At 34.5% G+C, this 22128-nt stretch overlaps 1 protein-coding gene across 1 annotated transcript in view; it reads right to left on the bottom strand.

The window, feature by feature from the left end:
- Nucleotides 1-16776: 16776 nt before the first annotated feature.
- LNPEP (leucyl and cystinyl aminopeptidase) overlaps nucleotides 16777-22128 on the bottom strand; it is a 100052-nt gene continuing 94700 nt past the window's right edge. Inside the window, exons 16-18 of the mRNA XM_074282023.1 lie at nucleotides 18644-18784; nucleotides 17948-18029; nucleotides 16777-17038 (exon numbers count right to left, since the gene is read on the bottom strand). Of these exons, the coding sequence (XP_074138124.1) occupies nucleotides 16907-17038; nucleotides 17948-18029; nucleotides 18644-18784 (355 nt within the window). The 3' untranslated portion in view covers nucleotides 16777-16906. The remainder of the gene's footprint in view (nucleotides 17039-17947; nucleotides 18030-18643; nucleotides 18785-22128) is intronic.

A 22128-nucleotide genomic window follows, 5' to 3' on the forward strand; every position in this document is an offset into this window, starting at 1 on the left:
GCCCTAGCTTGCAAGATAGGCCTAGAATATGTAGGTAATACCCTTTTTCTGGACCATATTCCTTCAATTTTACAAATTTACCTGCTTTGCTGCTCATTTGCTCAAGTCAAAATCCAGGTAATTTCAAGGCAACAATGAATTAATATGTTAAAATAAAGTTTGCAGATGTTATTATGGTCATCTTTCCAATGTAATGTTCCTTTTAATGGAGATACAAAATAGTACAGTGGAGGGAGCATTGGGCCTATATTCAAAAAGACCTGAGTTCACACTTAGTAGCTATGAAACTCTGGACAAGTCACTTAACCTCTATTTGCCTTACTTGTAAACCTTAACCTGTTTCCTTATCTATAAAATGGGCATATTCACTCCCAGAATTGTTGTGATGATCAAATATCATAATTGTAAAGCATGTAGCACAACATCTGCCACATACTAAGAACTTACAGAAATGTTAGTTATTATTATTTTTATTATCTAGAGACAACACTTCAATCCAAGCAATAACTCTATTGACAGGAATTTCAGGAACTCCAAGAGAGATACTTTGGTTCTGGAAATGCCCTATGATGATAATCCAATAAAACTTTGTTGGTGATTTTTTAAAAAAACACTTTTCTTATTTAGGTCCCCAGTTCCTTAAGACATCTTGAAGCCTGATAAAAATAAAAATATTATGTACATTGGCTAAAATTACAAGGCCACAATTATTTTAAACCTGTCATATGCCCTGCTTTTGCTAAAACACTCATAATACTGAGCACCTGGTACTTCTTTGAAGTGACAACCTATCTCATGGAATTCCTGGCTGGAGACTATTTTAATTCTCCTGATTTCAACTACGTTAAATTAAAAGGGGTTTGTACAAATAAAACCAAAGTAACCAAGATCAAAATGGAAGCAGGAAATTGGGGATGGAGCAAATTTTATAGACAGTTTCTCAAATATTAAAGAACTCTGTTAAATCTATAAGAATATGAGTCATTTCCCAATTGACAAATGGTCAAAGGATGGGAACAGGCAGTTTTCCAATGAAGAAATCAAAGCAAATTATAGTTATAAGAAAAAAATGTTTTAAATCATTATTTTTTAGCTAGATGCAAATTAAAATAACCTTGAGATATCATTTTACATCCATCAAATTGGCTTAAATGATTGAAGGGGAAACAAATGTTGGAAGGGATGTAGAAAAATTGTGACACTAATTCATGGAACTATGAACTGATCCAACCATTTTGGAGAGCAATCTGGAATTAGGACCAAAGAATTATTAAACTGCTTATGCCCTTTATTACATGATTTTTAAAGGAAAACAAGTTTTACATAATAGATTTGCAAATTCATGTGCAATCATCTTTTTTTAATATTCCACTATGTTATGGAGGATGCTAATTTTATTTCTTAAATTCAGAATAAAAAAAATTTTAAATTAATTAACTTCCTAGGGCACATCCTTCAGGTGTGTGAGGTACTTTATAATCTTTTCTTCTGGCTTTTGCCCAGTACAACCTGAGTATTTTGATAGTAAGATTTGTCTGCTAGAATTTTTTGTTGTTTATCTCTCTCCACTTTTCTCTTCTCTTGGTGACTTCAGGTGGAATAACACTTACTCCAATCCCCCCACCCCATATGCAACTAGGCTTCCTCTAGTCTGAAAAGTGATAGGTAAAGTGATCCTACTATGCTTTTCAGGAGGCCCTTTCCTTACTCAAAAAACTAAACCTGAGCTTGAGATCACCTCCACTAAGGGTTATAGAATGTCTATTGTTTAACAGCACCATAAACAACCATGCCAAACTATTATTTCTCAAAAACTGTATTTATCTCCATTGGACTTTATTTTGTTTATTTCTCACCATGTACCTTGGCAGAAGGTCACATTATACATTTTAAAACTTAAAAGTATAGCAAAGTCTACAAAAAACAAACATTCTGGGAATAATTTTGGAATTACACCTACAAAGTCACTAAAGTATATGTACTTTCTAATCTAGCAATTATAATTAGGTGGTATTATCTAATAGTTATAATTGTTGGATTAGAATGTACATGACAAACTACTACAGTATCTTTGCTTAGAAAACCCAGATGGAATCACTAGAAATTAGACACTACCAACCAAAAATAACAACAATTCTGAGAAAAATCCTAAAATTACAGTATTTTATGGTATCAAAGAACTGGAACCAAAATAGATGTCCAACAATTAGGGAATGATTGAAGAAATTATTGTATTTGAATATTGTATCACAAGAAATGATGAATGTCTCAGACTTAGACAAATATGGGGAAAATGTTACTTCCTACCTGGAATCTTTGTGTTCCTTCCCAGGTGCCAATGCCTTTGCTCCTAAGTTACATTGAACTGAAGGTAATCATCTCCCTCCAGGTTAAAAAACAATTTTAAAAAAAGGTTTTCCAGGGTTTTTCCCCCTTTCATTCATTTTTTCCCATTAAAAAGAAAAAAGCAACAACAAAAACAGGAAATTTATTGAATATCTATTAACAAAGTACTATGAAACAAAATTTGGTAACCACTATTTCCAAAAGAATGCTCTTTTCATGCAAATTAAGACAACTCTGAGATACCACTACACACCTGTCAGATTGGCTAAGATGACAGGAAAAGATAATGATGTATGTTGGAGGGATATGGGAAAACTGAGACACTGATACATTGTTGGTGGAGTTGTGAAAGAATCCAGCCATTCTGGAGAGCAATTTGGAATTATGCCCAAAAAGTTATCAAACTGTGCATAGCCTTTGATCCAGCAGTGCTACTACTGGGCTTATATCCCAAGGAAATAATAAAGAGGGGAAAGGGACCTGTATGTGCCAAAATGTTTGTAGCAGCTCTTTTCGTAATGTCTAGAAACTGGAAAATGAATGGATGCCCATCAATTGGAGAATGGTTGGATAAATTACGGTATATGAATGTTATGGAATATTATTGTTTTGTAAGAAATGACCAGCAGGATGAATACAGAGAGGCTTGGAGAGACTTGCATGAACTGATGCTGAGCAGAACCAGGAGATCACTATACACTTCAACAACAATACTGTATGAAGACGTATTCTGATTGAAGTGGATATCTTCAACATAAAGATCCAATTCACTTCCAGTTGATCAATGATGGACAGAAACAACTACACCCAGAGAAGGAACACTGGGAAGTGAATGTAAATTGTTAGCACTACTGTCTATCTACCCAGGTTACTTACACCTTCAGAATCTAATACTTAACGTGCAACAAGAAAATTGGATTTACACACATATATTGTATCTAGATTATACTGTAACACATGTAATATGTATGGGATTGCCTGTCATCTAGGGGAGGGAGTAGAGGGAGGGAGGGGAAAATTTGGAAAAATGAATACAAGGGATAATGTTGTTTAAAAAAAAATACTCATGCATATGTACTGTCAAAAAATTATAATTATAAAATTAATAAAAAAAAGGTTTCTCTTTTCAGATTTAAGATCTCCTAAGTAAGAACCATCAGAAAAGAAAAAAGGAAAAAGTAGAAATAATGGGATTTTTTTTTAAAAAAATGAGGACAAAATATGACTGTTTGAGGAAGAGTAGGAAAAAATCAACTATTCTTATCTAAGCTTCTGCCACTTCTATGTCCAGATTATGGGTCTTGCTTTATCAGTCTTTTACTAATTTGTCCATATCTGCTACTTGGTGACCATACTTGGTTTTAATGTACTCTCCAAACCATTTCTCTGTGTCTACAAACACTTACACTAGTTGGGAGAATTCTTCCTGAACCAGCTGATAATTAGATCATTCAGCAAATATATATATATATATATATATATATATATATATATTTTTTTTTTGGCTGAGGCAATTGGGGCTAAGTGACTTGCCCAGAGTCACACAGCCAGGATGTATTAAGTGTCTGAGACCAGATTTGAACTCTGGTGGGTCCTCCTGACTTCAGGGCTGGTGCTCTATCCACTGTGCCACCTAGCTACCCCATCAGCAAAGATTTTTTATCTTTACACTAAACTATCAAAATTGGGGATTGTTCTTTTTGAGCCTTCAACCCAACTGCAACTCTATTACCTACACTATCCTTTTGCATTTTCACACAAGAATTCTCTTTCCCTTATGTCCTTAGTTTGCATCCTGAGTCTAAACACTAATTCCAAAACCATAAAGCAATGTTAAGGCAGCTTAGTGGGATGAAAAGGGCACTAAACTAAAAGTCTAAACAGTTTGAGTCTAGTTCTGAGACACTACTGAGCCATATGATTTGGAGCAAGATATTCAGTTTCTAGGAGCCTGGGTTATTTATTCTTCAAAATCAGAGAGGAGAATTAGACCAGTGGTATCAAATTTAAAGAGAAACAGGGCCACTAAATCACATACAAGATTCCCTGGGGGTCACATATTGACGAAGAAAACTACATGTTAACGTTACCTATGGTTTATTACGTATTTATTTTGTTAAATATTTTTCAATTACATCTTAATCTGGTTCAGGCTGCACATGGGAGTATTGAGTGCCAATGAGCTCTACTGGCTGTTTGACCTCTGGATTAGATGTTCCTAAAAATTTCATTCCATCTCTGACTCTTTATCCTAATTTAACTATGTCTCTAACTTGATAGATAAGCAGAATGGGCTAATGGAAAGAAAGATGATCAGATTTGGAGTGAGACTCTAAAAGCTGAATGGGATGTCCGATCATTTAATACTGCCCATTCCCAAGCAGGAACCTTTTCTGCAAAATTCTTGACAATTAGTCTTTTATACTATGGTGAACAAGAATCCATTATTCCCTTGAGAAAGACAATTCCACTTTTTTTTTTTTTGATAGCTCTAATTGTTAGAAAGGTTTCCCCTTAAATGGAATGAAAATCTGTATTTCTGCAACTTCCATATGTTAGTTTATCTGCTAAAGTTAAATCTAATCTCCCTTCCAAAAGGATTAACCAGATTTGCCCTTCAAATATCTGGACACCTCTAATATCACTTTTAAGCAAGGTTGTGCTTGTAAATATTTAACAATCTGCTCTCAGCAAAAATAAATGCATACATAAAACACTTTTAATTTTAATCTTCATTGGTAATATTTTCCCCAACACTTTCTGTATCTAAACAATCAAAATTAGCATTATTCTTTGGATGTTAGAAGCTTAATGAAGGTGAGAAGGGAGAGATAAATCCTTTTCACTAGAGATAGGCTTTTCTAGAATTTAACTGGGCAAACTAATGACAAGGGAGTGGTTCAGGTTGACAATTTTTGGGAATTCTATCCAAGTGTTACTTATGACTAGACATTAATTTCCTGTCCAATTGTCCAAACCATTTAGTTGGTTATAGTAGAAGATCCCCCCTGGAACATTACATTCAATTAGTTTTTCTAATTATTTGAATCAAATATTTTAATCCTGTTCTACTGCTGAATTTCTATTCTTTTACCTGGGTTTTCATTCAAAACCTCTACTTTTTTTTAAAAGATTAACTTAAAGCAGACTCCTTATAAATGCCTGGCCATGCTGGAATATTTAGATATTAAATCACTCTTGTAACTCTAGTCAATGGGAGCCCAATTCACCCTATCTGCACATTCAAAAGCAGATGAAATCTAGAGTAGGTAATTTACTCCTTGTCCTTTTCCACTAGCGACAATCCTGGTGTGGTGAGTTAAGACAGACCCAATGCTTTTCGAGTTTCTGACTAGTGACCCAGACTTTTAGCCCCAGCGGGTCAATTGTGCAACATCTGGTATCAGGCCTCAACTTCTCACATTCCACGGCAGGAACAAATGTGAAAAGGAAGAATTCTAGCTGGGGAATTCACAAATGAATATCAGACCAAAGCTGCCTCAGGCCACCGTGAGAAAACCTCCAAAGGCTGTTTTGCTGTGATTGAAGCAGGCTGCAGTCCTAGGAGGCTTGTAGCTCAAAGCCTCCTACTACATCCTCTCAACTCCCACTCTACAAGAACCAATCCCATATGTTCCAGCTGCCACCACCCATCTTGTGCTTGCAAAACCCAGGCAGTATTCTCCTAGAAGAAGCAGTTCCCACAAGGAAACAAAGATGTGCAGTTATTAATACAATATCTCCTATTATTATATATGCTTTCTTGAAATGGAAATTTATTGTTTCTTATTTTGAATCCTTCTTGATGTTCTGCTGGGAATGATTTTTTTTTTTTTTGCTTTTCTTTTTCTTTGTTTTTTTTTCTTATTATATATTTAAGTTTTAAATAAATAAATACAACAATAACAAAGAAGCAGCTCCCACTCACCAGAATAATCAATATTTTTTTAGCTTAGCTGTATATTATACAGGGGAAACTATCTTTCAGTTATAGATCTATGTCCCTCTTTCATCTAGCTTTACTTCATCACCCCTTCTTCCCACCAGAAATCACTATGTACTCATTGAATATAAGACAAGGTGAATATTAACCTAAGCAAAATATAAAGAAGAAAAGAAAGTCTGTTCTCTGTGTGTGAATGCATGTATAATGTACCCATAAACCAAGTAAGTAAATCTTCCCATTACTTTGCATTTTGGATTGTATATAGTTCACTATCACATACATCACTTTAGCTCAACTTAATAAACATTTGTTGAATACTTATTGTGTGACAAAGTATGCTCAGTTACACTGAGAATACAGAGATAAAAAAGGAAAAAGTCTTTATTTTCAAGAGGTTTACACACTACTAAGAGGAAGTAAAATATACATGAAAAAATAAATACAAGTAACAATCCAAAGTAAATTTAAGAGGAAGATATTACTAATGATTAAGAGGATCCAAAAAAAAAAAAAAATTTTAAATCCTGTACTAGAAAGTGGATGTATTTTCTTTTTTTTTTTTTATTAAAGCTTTTTATTTTCAAAACATATACATTGGGGGCAGCTGGGTGACACAGTAGATAGAGTACCAGCCCTGAAGTTCAAATCTGGGCCCACACGTTTAACACTTCCTAGCTGTGTGACCCTGGGCAAATCATTTAACTCCAATTGCCTCAGCAAAAAGCAAAAGAAAAAAACAAACAAACAAACAAACATATACATTGATAACTTTTTAACAATGACCCTTAAAAACCTTATGTTCCAATTACCCCCCTTCTCCCCACCCCCTTCCCTAAATGTCAAATAATCTAATATATATTAAACATGATTTTAAAAATTAGGTTAAATTCAATATATGCATACATATCTGTACAATTATATTGCTGCACAAGAAAAATCAAATCAAAAAGGGAAAAAAAATGAGAAAGAAAATAAAATGCAAGCAAACCACAATAAAAAGAATGAAAATTCTATGTTGTGATCCTCATTCAGTTCCCACAGTCCTCTCTCTGGGTGTAGATGGTTCATTTCATCACAAGATTATTGGAACTGGCCTGAATCATCTCATTGTTGATAAGAGCCACGTCCATTAGAATTGATCATCATGTAATCTTGTTGATCTCCTGGTTCTGCTCATTTCACTTAGCATCAGTAAGTCTCTCCAAGCCTCTCTGTATTCATCTTGCTAGACATTTCTTTTAAAGTAATAATATTCCATAACATTCATATACCAACTTATTCGGCCATTCTCCAACTGATGGGCATCCACTTATTTTCCAGTTTCTTAAATGATTGTATTTTCTAAAAATAAATTTTTTCCCCCTTAAATCTTCTTTCTTCCTTTCCATTGAAAAAGAAAGATAAACAAAACTTTTTAACCAACATGTTTTATTACATAAAACAAATTCCTGCATTGGCCATGTCCAGAAGAAAATGTCTAAATCTATACATTAATCATTTCTCTATATGGAGGTGGGTAGCATGTTTCATCACAAAACTTGTGGAATCATGACTAGTCATTGCATTGATCAGAGTTTTTTCATCTTTCAAAGTTGTTTGTCCTTTACAATGTTATTATTATACAAACTGAGACCTGTTGAAGACCTTAGTTTAAAAAGACCAAGGTCTCCCACTGCATCCAGGGCCATCACCAGTCCTGCCAGATGGCTCTGGAGGGGGAAATGAGGCAGGTGACCTTGCCCAGCCCTCACTCACTTAAATCCAACTCACTTGTATGTCATGGTATCCCCTGAGGTCATGGTCATCTTAGAGAATGGACAAAAAAAAACTAATTGAGGGAAGAAATGAACATTCCTGGTAGACAGTCTAATTAAGATAAATTCACACTGACAATACCTCTTGCTTCAAAAGACTAACACAATAGGGTTAGAGGTAGTCAATCAATAAACATTTACTAAGCATCTACTATGTGCTAAGGCACTGTGCTAAAGATGGAGAATACAAAGGGAAAAAAACAAAACTAGCAAACAGTTCCTGATCTTAAGGAGTTCACAATCTAATAGGGAAGCAATGTGCAAATGACCATATACAAACTAGCTATATATGGGATAAATTGGAAATAATCAACCCAGAGAAGGCACTAGAAAAGAGGACTGAGAAAGGGTTCAATCCTAAAGGTAGGATTTAAGCTGGGACTTAAAGCCAGGGAATCTAGGGAGTTGAGGAGGAACAAACCAGTGGAAAAACATGGAACTGAGAGATGTTACATCTTGGTCAAGGAATAGTAAGGAAGCCATTGGGGAGAATGGGATAGTGTAGGAATTATATGTACATGTGAAGGGGTTAGCTTTGGCAAGAAGAACCACTTCTCCATGTGAGAACGAGCAGAAAATGGCATCTGGGTGGTAGGAGAAAAGGGAAAGGAGGAGGAGGAAGAAGTTCTTGGCAAGTGGTCTTAAACTTTTCAGTACAATATGAGGTAAGATTCTCAAGCTGAGAAGGTTGGGGACCTGGGGAGCCACGGGAGACTTAAGAAGGATGAAAAGGTTTTAGAGAAGGTGAGGAAAAAGCTTTCAGAGAACCAGACATTGGTGTTTCCCCACCACTCACTCTGGTGTTGGGAGAATGAGTGACTATTGTGAGTATGGGACTATAAGGTCCCAACCCTCATCAAGTACAGGGTCAAGCTGTCAAGCTGTCAAGCTGGACAGCAATGCCACCTAGTGGTAATAAATTGGAGGACAGATGAATTAGGAATGTAAAGTGAAAATTCTAACTAAAATTAATTAAATGATTATGAAGACAGGGAGTCAGTGGGGAACAAAAAAAAAAAAAAGGACTAGGAATCAGAGCTAAGATTTCGTCTTGGCTCTGCTGATGGCCATCTGGCCTTGGGTAAATCATTTCACCTTGTGAAGTTCAAGTGGAGACGTTCCTTCTCACCCACAATCCATAAGGTTGTCATTTCAGTTTTATGACGTTTCCAGGATGTAAGCATAATACGTAATAATACACCTTTAACTCCAGCTCCTTTCATTCTAATTGGAAACCATTTGAGGAGATCTGAATCCTAGTGCCAAAAGGATTGGATGGATGGTCTTATAAAGTTAATTACAGTAAATTTACCGCTGAATGCTCCTTGAGGACAGGGGCTACTTTTTGCCTCTTTTTGTATTTCTCACACTTAGTAGAGAGCCTGGCACTTAGTAGGTGTATTGATCGATTGCTTATCAGGAATATACAGCCAAAACTATGTAAAAGGATATATATACAATTCATCCACTTCAAGACCTTATTATTCTGGCTCCAGCTCTTATCTGAGAAATTCTTTATTTCAGGCCTTCTCTGGAAGAGAAGATATAGACAGTGTCTTTTTGTATTTCTGCAATGGTTTAGTGAAAGAAACTAGGGTTGTGAAGCTGGGACTTTGGCTGTAAAGCACACGTGGATGGTGTTAACAGGTCTTTGATGTGATCTGTTGCTCTCCCAATGTGCTTCTGATTCTCTCAATGTCTCAGCTGCCTTGTTCCAAGGCCTCCCTTGAGGGCCTGAAGCATTCCATCGTGTTCCTACCAACCCCTCTCCGTTTCCCATTGGCCAGTTCTTTCCAGGACCTCCATTTTTGGCACAGGCCCTCAGCAACCATATTTCATTCTTTTATAACCTACCCCTCCCACGCTTCTCCAGTCACCTTACTCATAACCCACCCCCTCCCTCAACCTATTCTTCAAACCTATGACTTTGGTCTCCATGTTGCTCCTTGAACAAGATGCCCCATCTCTAGGATTTAGACATTTTCACTGGCTGTCCCCATGCCGGAATGATTTTTCTCCTCCTGCATTTCCCTATTTATCCCATATAGAGCTTGTTTATACATTGACGTTAGCATATGGACTGACCCCATTAGAAAGGCTCCCCGAATAATGCATCCTCATTATATCATTATAAAGGTTTGTTGGTTGACCATCCCTCACCTGCCTGTGCTCCCGATTCTCCCATTTTGCCTCAGTTATTTTTTACCCGGGACTTCTGTCTGGGATCTTTTCAACAGGTATATTCATTCCTCTCCTATGCTGACCCTCTCTCCCACTAGTGAGTTCTTCCTGGGCATTTTGGGAGTGGGTCCAGGTAGCCAGGTTTCATCCTCCTCCTAGTTGTGCTCCTGACATTTCAGACTTTGACAACACGCCCTCTTCACATCTAATTTTTTCTTTTATTTACTGTTATTCTCATTAGAAGGGGTAAATGCTTTGAAAGCAGGGACTTTTTTTTAAACTTGTATTTGTAGCACTAGTGATTAATACAATGACTGGCACATACTGAGTAATTAATAAACACATGTTGCCAGTCTAAGAAAGCAATCTCACTGATCTAAACAGCATTGCTAAGTCAGAGTTGGACTCCAACCTTTTTGGAAAAATGGATTACAATTTTTCACAAAGGTTTAAGTCCGACTGATTCAGCAACGTTGTCATAGGTAGGATTGAATCTCTAAGATCTCTTTCAGATCTAAGATGTGATTTTGACTCTTTCAGAAAGTCATATAACAGAAGTCAGTTATCCTCGTGCAATTTTTTAAATAATGAGTCAATATTCATTGAAAATCCTCTGCTTATCTGGTACTGGATTATGCTCAGTGTCCTTGAGGAGAGAATACTTATAAATAAGAATGAACAGCAATGATTCCTACACTAGAAAAATTTTTTTTATCTATTTGTATACAGAGAGATGTTTTTTTAGAAATGTAAAATTTCACACCCAAACAAATGGTCCAGACAATCCTTGTATTTAAATATTTATTTTCATTTCACAAAAAAAGCAACAGTGTATGCAGTTACACATGCCTTTCAGTCAGTGCCGGTTATATGCAAAACCATTTATTGAAGTGTAAAGAAAATAAGCCTTTCCCCCCCCTTTACAAGTGAAACTAAACACATTTGCATATACAATATCATATATACATCCTATTTTCAAAAATCTCCCACCTAAAAGCAAGTTATGATACAAGCTTAGAATTCCGCTGGTCAAAGCATAGACACAAGATTTGTATTGTATACGTCTAAAGGCATTAAAATACAAAAGTGTTATTCTTTTACAAGTTTCTAAGTTATGAATTCCCAAAGTACTTGAAAGCTACTTTTCTTTATAGCTATAGTACTTGGCTTTATCAAGACTTAGTTGGACTAAGACTTAGTTATAGGACTTAGTTTTCTCTCAATGTGAGTTTAGTAAGTTAATGCAAATGCTCCATTTGTATTATCATTCTATATATTCTCATATATACATACACACATATATTATATATTTTATTGATGGTTTGTTTCTTTCAGTGCAACTTCTGGAGCATTTTATTCAATCAGGCCAAAATTGATTCTTTTTGAAGTAAATATTTTAGATTGAGAACCATACAGAACTTACTAAATCACCACCATGACTAACTCAAAAAAGGTGCTCGTTCTCCCTTATTTATGATCACATATAAACTTCTATATTTCTACTACAGCAGCAGGTTTAAGTAACAGCAAAAAATAAACTAATTTTTCAACAATATAACCTGAGAGTTTAATATGGAAAATAACATTTGTTTGCAACTTTCCTCAAAATTATATGGCATTCCTGAAGTCAATGCCCTTTGGGGGAAAAAAATAAAGTAATACAAACCTTTAGGACAGAGTAGCATCTTAATAAATAGCAGTAAAAACAAATTATGTTAAGATGCTATTAAAATGTTTACACATTCATTTCCTTTGATATAGCCAAATGTGGAACAGTAACATATACCATGTGGCAGATGAAGCAACTGTGAAATATGATACTAGAATGCTGAAAGCTAATATACTAGTCTATGGATACATGAAAAGCACACAAAAATGTACAGTTAATGAGGCAGTCTTATTTTACATTTCAGAGATAACATCTTCTAAGACAGGCAACAGCAAAAATTAAATCAGAAAAAGGAATGCTCTATCTAATGGAAAACACCTAATGACCAACAAAGAGTCAGGTTTGAGGGCAAGTGAAATCCTTAGCACATAGACACAAGGGAGAAAAATCTACTAACATCACATTTAATGTGGTACCCATATGTGTATTGACCACAATATAGGAACTCAAATTCGAAAACATCACCCAATGTGCCGTACCCCAATATAGGCCCTCATCATCTTAGAGCTAGACACTTCAGGTCAATGTCCACTCACTGCAGGGCTAACCATTAAAATATCATTGGCTCTCTATCACCTTGGAGATAAAATAGTAAATATTCTGGCAATCAAAACCCTTCATAATTAGTGCCTCCTACACCTTTCAAGTCCTATATCTTATTCCATCTCTCATGTCCAATGATCTGAAGTCCAGTAACACTGGCCTCCTTGCTTTTCCTCATATGACTAGAATTCTCTCCCTCTCTATCTCCTGGCTTTCATGAAGTCCCAGCTAAAACTGAACTTTCAAGAAGAAACCTTTCCTGATTCTTCTTAATGCTAGTACTTTCCCTCTCTTGATTATCTCCCATTTATTCTACATGGAGCTTGTTTGCACACAGACATGTCTTTCAATAAGACTGTGAGCGCCTCAAAAAAGAAAGAATATCTTTGACCTTTTTTTGTAACCATATGGGTGAGCATAATATCTAGCACACAGTGGGTCCTTAATAAATATCGTTGACCAACAATACTAAGCACATACTCACAATGTTACTGAAGCAACTAGAATGACATTCTACAGTCAGATTTCTCACAATTCTAACAATTTTCAGGTGGGTTACATTTTTATAATCCCTTAACTGAGTGCTTCTTACAGCCAATGATATTATTTTATAGGACCATACATAGTTTTAGTTTTTCTATAACTAGAAAGTTGATCTCCTCTCAGCATTTTTTCCTGCCCACCCAAATCTATGTACTTCTAAAAATTTGCTTTGCTGAGTTTTCAATATCTTTTATTCATCACAAGTAATGACGGATATGATTTGTTTCCATAAGAGGTCTGCAATATCTCCCTTCCTTCTTTCCTAAACAGCCATTCATCTCATTTACTCCACATCTGCTACCATTAACAAGGCCACCACATTGATGCAACTTTAAGTCAAGTGGCAAAGATCCAGCCTAAAGCAAAGAAAACTAGAGAGAGTCCTGGGCTACTTACAAAACAGGTATACTGGAAGATGTCAAGTACATTTGTAGTCATTAGATAAATATAGCCATCTATATGGACTGCTGCAGATTAACTAGTACCTGGGGCAAAAATGACTGAAAAAAGTAGCAAAACCAAATTATGAATGCATGTTGTATAACATGCATGACTACATACATTTGGGGAAAAAAAAAACACATACCCCTTAACAAATACACCTTAGGAAAAAATAAAAGTATTTGGGGTTAGGGGAAAGAAAGAAGGTATAGTGCACAGGATTTCAATTCTTAAGGGAGCTCTAAAAACCTAGGTCAAATAGTTACAACAGTCCTTAAAAATGATTCATCTTCTAAAATGGATATAATTCTGCAATATTCACATGAAAAATATATCTATTTAAGTGCTCTGAATGTGCAATAGTTTGGCTATAGATTGCAGTTCTTTGTGGCATAATCCTAAGCTTCGTGTTTTCAAAAACTTACTCTATGGGTCCTATTCTCAGTAGGCTATTAGCACCATCAGTGCTTAATAAATGCTTGTTGACTAACTTAACTCACAAATATTTACTGTCTTGAGATTCCTTTATATTATTTTCAAAACTTTAAAATTATGAGTTCTCTTTATCAATCTAATTCTAAATCCAGTCAATTTCTGGAAACAAGACTTATATAGGTTGTTCCCATTTTATTCTCCATATTTACAAAAATAGATATTAATAAATTACCATTTGGGGGAAAATGAGTGTAGATTGGAATCTGTGATGGATAGAATTATCACAGATTCTTAGAATATATGAAACTTTTCAACAATGATCAAACACCACAGTAGCTTTTAAAAGTAGCTTATAAATAAGCTTAATAAAATGCAAAAAGGCACTAGCTTATGGTAGAAGTTTCAAAATACTTTGCAGACTAAAACATCCAATCATTTCTATAATGAAAACACATTTTGGGCAATATACTTTTGCTTCTCTCTTTTAAGCTTCATTGCTTCAAAATGAATTAATTTTCCTCCACCATCCTCTACTCTATCTGTTAGGTGCCTAAACCCTATTTGTACAAGGTATAAAAAGTCATTTAATTTTCAGCCATCAATCTGTGTGCTTATGCAAAAGCATGCCTCTATCAGGTCTCATTAATATTGAATCCTTATAGAATGAACAAATTATATAGTCTCAAAAACAGTTGTCATATTCATGAGTTCAGAATAAATCTGACACTATCAAGTATTTAGCTCAATGGGTAAAAAACTGAGGCATGGAAATAAACATTATCTGAAAAAAAAAAAAAAGGTCAGAAATGGGTCATGAGAAATCTCTTCTTCTATAATGATTAACATAGAATATTTGGCTCCACTTACAGTGTCAAATATATATATAGTAAAACAGTATAACAAAGGGCAGATGTGACTAAGGAATCTCTGTTTCTAAATCTGAGAAGTATTGGAGAAAAATAGAAAATACTTCAGTAATACAACATGATTAAAAAAAATCCTCCAAAGTCAACTGACTTCCAAATTTAGGATCATAATAGTTTTCTCACATCAATTAATTTGTCCCTTATTTTTCTAAGCATAAAAATAGTCTAAATTCCTAAATTTCCAATAGTCTCAACATGGCACCCTGGTATCTTAAATGTGATTGTCAGGATATTTATTATATTTTGTATTCTGAAATTGATGGAGATAAATGGTGGGAAAGAAAGTGCACTGGGAAAAAAGAACAAACTATCATTTCCTTATTTAAAAAAAAAAAGGCTATTGTGTAACTTGCTTTACTTTTAAATTCAATATAAAAATATTTTACATATAATAAAATATAATTCCATAAACAATTTCACATATAATTTAAAATAACTGATATTTGACTAATAACTTTCTTATTAAATGAAAAATGTACCTTTTCCTATCATTCAAATATGGACATTTCTAAAGCAACACAAAGGTCTTTTTTTTTTTTAAATAGAAAATCATTTTAAAGCAAATTGTGAAAAAAAAAAAAAAAAAAAACCAACCCAAGAATTTGAAGAAGAATCTTTTATCCTAAGGAGTGAAACAAAAATCTGGTACTGTGTCTGCATAGTTCAAATTATTCAGGTACAGCCTCCATAGCCTCACAACGAGTGTCAGAATGGCATAGTTCACAATTGCTCTAGGCTTGGGATTTACTATTTCCTTAAAAATAACTGTTACTTTAAAATAACACAAAAAAGAAGTTTTCAATTATGTTTTGTTTCTGTAACTAAAAAAATTAAAAGTCAAACATTTTTATAAGAAACTTCATCTTTTCTTCCTTCCAAATAAAAGGTGAAATATCACATGAAATATTCTGGCTTCTAAAATGTCCTGAAAACTATAAACTAATATACTTTATCAAGTCAAATAAAAATACATCAGTGAGGACAATCTAGTGAGAAAATCTCTTTAAACTCTAAGGCAACTAAGACAATGGGAAATCAAACTTAAAAGACATGAGTGCTACCAGAACATAAAACATACCCTTTAATGATATGTCCCTAAATTCAAAAGTTAGGGAGTGGGCTGAGCTGATATTGGAGTATATGGGAATGGTTTTGGTTGGGGGATTTTTTTGGAGGTGGGGGGGGGAGGGAGCAGAACTGTGTAGAAAAATTAACATCTGACCCAACCTGGAGTAATTTCCTATGGCAATGTTTTAGGGGCTGCCCAAAAGTAGGTAAACAAACAAACATGTCCAAATATATGAACACAAACACACACATATACACACAATCAAAATAGATCTAACAATTTAAATTCTTTCCAGATATTTGGCTTTCATATATAATAGATATTTTTAAGATTTGTAGCACCTGGCTACTCAGCAGACAAAAATACAAACAACAACTCTATATCCTATTTATAATGAAATTTTTTAAAAAGTTGCATACTCATAATTTGAAGCTAAACCCAACCCATTAACACTTGGCTTTAATTCATTATAGCTAAATGTTTCATTATCTAGCTTCCCTATGAAACTGTCGGAGGTTTTACTAGGCCTTATATTCTGAACAGTGTCTATAAACCATAAAGCAATAGGATCTTGGTCTAAGGGACACTGATAAACTAGAATTTTGCAAGGAAGAAAGTTTACATAATACCTCTTCTCTTTTTTGACTGTGTCAATACTTTTCCAATATTGAAAACCCAAACTAGTTTCAAAATGGAGTCTCACCTCCCCATCCCTTTCCATTTGTATATTCTTAATTTAAAGATTTTTGCAGATATTTGGTGGACACAAGTAAACACAGTTTCATAATAAATATTCTATATCCTGCCCAGAGGCACTCTAGAAAACACAGACAAAATATCAAAAGGACGTGCCCTGAGCTCACTAGAACACCTAATAGTGCAAACAGCTCTGCAGTGATACCCGGTTTCATCCTGGCTTTTGCAAAAGCAACAACAGATGAACATTTCACAAACTTTCTGAATGTCAAACACGAAGAGATGACGTCATGGACTCTACAGCCACAAAGGCAGGTTTTTTAAGTGGTTCTCCATCCACTGGATATTCAGCTGAATGATCTGAATGGCCTCCTGGACACAACGGAGTCTTGCCGTTGTCTCTGATTGGGCTTCAAAGAACATCTGGACCTGGAGAGTTCACAGGATCATGGTTTAAAAAAAAAGGTAAAATCACACATATGAATTATTTCTCTCACATAAAGACACAGTAGCACTGGTGGAGGGGCAGACATTTGGAAAGCTGGTTAAAGGCTACAATCCCAAATATTTCTAAATAGACATAGTAATTTTTTTTAAAAGAAAAAAATATTCTTTCTAAACTTTTATTTATTTATTTATTTATTTTTAAAAGTAAAAGAAAAATGGAAAATATCTTCTCAGCAGCCAAAATTCATTTAGGAAAAAAACTGTATTCCTATATGCAAGTTCATTTATATTTATACATTTGATTCAAGGTGGTTTAAGTTTAGAATATTATTAATTCTGGAAAAGCATGGGGAAGGCAATAAGGGACCTCAAAAAATACTATGAACTTTGTGCCTTTTGTATTATGTAACAATATATGATTATGTGGCACAATCTATGATAATATGTAATTGTTTATCAAGTATTAATGAAGTAGTTTACATTTCTCTTTGATATATAATTTGATTTTAAAATATTTATAATATTAATGTAATAGTAATAGCATAAATTATATATTATTTTGTATTTTCTCCTCCAAAATTATTTGGTAAATATTTTATATTTACTTATGTATTCCTCTTCCCTGCCCCTGGACTGGAAGTTCCTTGAGGGGAGGGATTTTATTTTACTTGTTCTTTAGATCCTTGATACTTGGCATAAGGCCTGATACATACAAGCACTTAATACATGCTAAGTGAAAGGGAGAACCACCCTACATGGGAATTCAATTTCAAGTTCTCTAAAGACAAAACAAAGAGGGGTTGTAATGAGACTTTGAGCAAAAATCATTCTCAACCATATTGATTCACCTCAATGGGAAGGAGTTACTCAATTTCCTTTTACATCACTAACCTCAGACAAATGTGTCTTTGTTGAAAACAGATGAGTTGTGCCAGCAACAATACTCTGAATGGTATAGGATCCTAAATGGAACCTGGTAGGGAGATATAAGCATAATATAAAAAAAAAATGTTATCAAAAACTTATTATTAAATGTTTATGAAAACATTATGATTCTGCTGCAGATACTTAAGATACAGGAATGGAATTCCTACTTCTAAGAGATCAACAGATATATACCTCTACAACAGAGACCCTGACAAAATATAAATATTACATTTTTGCCTCCACAAAGAATCTACATGCACCTTCCCAAAACATACAGAACACTATTTGTGCTATGAAGCAGGGTACAAGATTCTTAAATCATTCATTTATACAGTAAGTATGAATAAGCAGCTTTTTCAACATGCATGCAGACCACATTAACCTGTAAATCATCTATATGCAGGTGTGTCACCTGCAATCTTGGAAATGAAGTCAACTATGTAAGATTAACACTTGGAAGAAACACAATGATTATTTCATACTTAAAGATGCAGCACTTTAATAAAATAGTACAGATCAAAATTGTTGCTCCTGAAAACATTTTTGTTCATCAACAAAATTAAATTTTAGTTATTTGGAGGTTGTGAACAATGGGGTACCTTTTTAATAGAGCAAAAAAATCACAGTCCTTTCAAGTTCATACTTCTCTGAATGACTTACTTCTGTATAAGCCTACTCCAATTCTCTTTGACAAAATCCCATGCCAATAAATGTCCAGCAAAACTTCGGCCAACAATTTTAATGATGATGGCTAGCTTTTGTGAACGGATGATATCTCCATCAAGACTAGCTTTCAATAACCTAAGGAACAAAACAGATTTAGACTCTTTAAAAAATTCAATTAAACTTCTTCTTCAGTCAACAATTCCCAAGTTTAAGATAGGCATTATGACAAAAGTCTCCTACTAATTGCTTTTAACTTAAGGGAAAAACATGAGTATAAATTTTTTAGCTCATGATTGATCATCAGAATTCAAATTGCCTTTAGTTTAAAATGTTCAAAGGATCAAATCAACTAGATAAGCATTACTAGCATCACATATAAACCAAGATATTTACAAATGCCTATATCTGAAATGGGGACTAAGGAAAATAAATTCAAGTATAACAATGTCGAGCTTAATTTAGAACCTGGGCTTCTTAACAACCAATTTAGGACAATTTTTACAGGTCTATAAAACTTCAACTATTGGGGCAGCTAGGTGGCGCAGTAGATAGAGCACCAGCCTTGAATTCAAGAGGTTCAAATCTGGTCTCAGACACTTAACACTTCCTAGTTGTGTGACCCTGGGCAAGTCACTTAACCCCAGCCTCAAATAAAAAAAAAACTTTCAACTATCTAAAGGTCCTGACTTCTCTTTCATAGTTATCAACCTAATTTTCTTAAATAGCTTCTTAAAACTTCTCCCTGATCCACATGTGTAAAAATGTTTGTGGCAGCAAATGTTTTTGTAGTGGCAAGAAATTAGAAACTGAGTAGATGTCCATCAATTAGAGAATGGCTGAATAAGTTATGGTATATGAATGTTATGGAATATTATTATTTTATATAAAATGAATGGACTGATTTCATAAAAGCCTGGAAAGACTTAATATGAACTGATACTAAGTGAAGTGAGTAGAACCAGAAAAATATTGTACACAGCAATAAGAAGATTATATAATGATCATCTCTGATGGATTTGACTCTTTTCAATAATGAGGTGATTCAAGGCCAATTCCAATAGACTTGTGATGGAGAGAGCCATCTGCATCCAGAGAGAAAACTATAGGCACTGAATGTGTATCACACACAACAATTCCTACCAGAAGCCTCATTATCCCTTCCCCTCCCCCATTTCTCACTCTGGAAGTAGACTCCTTCCTCCTGAAGCCTCTTCCTGATTGGCTGGTTCTCCTGGAACTTCCACTTTCCACTTTTTTATTGTTGTTGTTTGCTTGCATTTTGTTTTGTTTCTCTTTTTTTTTTTTCCTTTTTGACCTGATTTTTCTTGTGCAGTATGATAATTATGGAAATATGTATAGAAGAACTGCACATGTTTAACATATATTGTTAACAGATTACTTACCTTATAAGGGAGAGAGTGGGGAGGGAGAAGGGAGAAAAAATTTTTGGAACACAAGGTTTTGCAAAGGTGAATGTTGAAAATTATCTATGCATGTGTTTTGAAAATCAAAAGGTTTATTAAAAAAAAATCTTGTTTACCTCTTTTAAATTTGGCACCTTCCTTCTCTTGGTTCCTGATTTCTTTAACCCAACCCACAGAAACCCTCTGTGTTGAGACGTAGAACATAGGAAAGTCGTTCAAAATAGAGGATTTAGATTCAGAAACATTGCCCTATTCAGCTCTTGTGAATTATAAATAGATTAAATATCTAAATATGTAGGAGCTACCAGGTCTCTTTAAATAAATCTGTGTTTATGAGTACAAAGACTGCCTATTCAAATACCATAAACTATTTGACTTCTGTAACAAAGTCAAACACACACACACACACACACACACACACACACACACACACACACACACACACCCTCCCCAATAAAATATTCCAAGCTGCTTGGTGACAGGGCTGACCCCTTATATTTAAAAAAATTTTTGGATTAATATGGAAATCCATTGAACACATATGGCCTACAATGGATTACCTGCTGTCTTGGGGAATGGAGGGAAAAATATTTGGAATGCAAAATCTTGCTAAAAAAATAAATGTTGAAAACTGACTTTACATATAATTGAAAGAAGTAAAATACTATTTACAGAAAAAGGGGAAAAAATTGTTTGTGTTATCATCTCAATTCAAGAAAAATTTTTTGTATATTAGATTAGATCATGAAGGATGACCAGGAATCCTTAACCAGGGTCAACCCAAGCAAAACTGTGAAGCAGAAGAAATGTTTTTGGCAACCTTCCATCTCACCTATTCCATATACTTCGGTTCCATTCCTATAGTCTTGTGCACCAATTCCCTACCCATAACCCCTCAGGATGCAATTGATTCTCAGTTGAGGATCAAATGAGATAATAGTAGTGAAGTGCTAAACACCTTGCCTGGCACATAGTAGGTGCTTACTAAATGCTTTTATCCCTCCTTCCAAATGCTGTGAGGTACGCAGCATATTATCCACATTTTATAAATAAAGAAACTAAGGCTCATTTAAGTTACTTTAATTAAGAATTAAAATGACATTTTCAAGGTCACAAAACTGCTATTGTTAGGGGATGAATTCAGGCTTTTCTAACTTAAATTCCAGTTTTTCTCTATTTGTCTGCAAGCTTTTAGCATTGCTATATATTAGTCAGTCTTCTCTGGCAGAGACCTAGTCTCCAAAATAGTCTGGCTTTTATTTCCCCAATAGAGATCCTATTTTCTAAGCCTGACTAATAAGAAGGGAAAATATTTGAGAGTATGATAATGGGTCATCCTATTTTCCTTTTTAGAAAGTGACACTTAAACAAGGCAGGCTTTAACCTTAAAAGAATAAATCTCTAATGGTAGACAAGAGATATTATGATGAATAAATGGTAAGCAGGGCTGTTTTGCTAAAAAACAAAGAAACTTTCCAAGCATATCCCTTTCCTTGCCATCTCAAGAAGTTAACTACACAGGAGATTGCCTATTATGCTCCTGTGTGTGAAGATAACCCCATAAGCCACTTATCCCTAACCTTCAGCATATCTTTAAAAAAATTTTTTAAAAACATTTTTATTTAAAGTTTTGATTCCAAATTCTATCCCTCTGTTCCTCCCTCCCCTCTTCTCAAGATGGCAAGCAATCAGATATAAATTATACATGTGCAATTATGTAAAACATTTCCTTATTAACAATATTGTAAAAGAAGATTCTAATAAAAGAAAAAATAAAAAGTGAAAAATAGCATGCTTTAGTCTGTCAATGAATAGCATGCTTTATTCAATCAACATTAGTTCTCTCTCTGGAGGCAGATAGTACGCTTTAACATTAGTCCTTTGCAATTGTCTTGGATCATTGTATTGCTGAGAAGATCTCAGTCATTCACAATTCTTCACTGAACAATATTGCTGTCACTTGTGAACAACATTCTCCTGGTTCTGTTCACTTCACTATGTATCAGTTCATATAAATCTTTTCAAGTTTTTACCTTCAACATATCTTAAAAGCAC

Source organism: Sminthopsis crassicaudata, chromosome 1, assembly GCF_048593235.1.
Source record: "Sminthopsis crassicaudata isolate SCR6 chromosome 1, ASM4859323v1, whole genome shotgun sequence".
Lineage (NCBI taxonomy): Eukaryota > Metazoa > Chordata > Mammalia > Dasyuromorphia > Dasyuridae > Sminthopsis > Sminthopsis crassicaudata.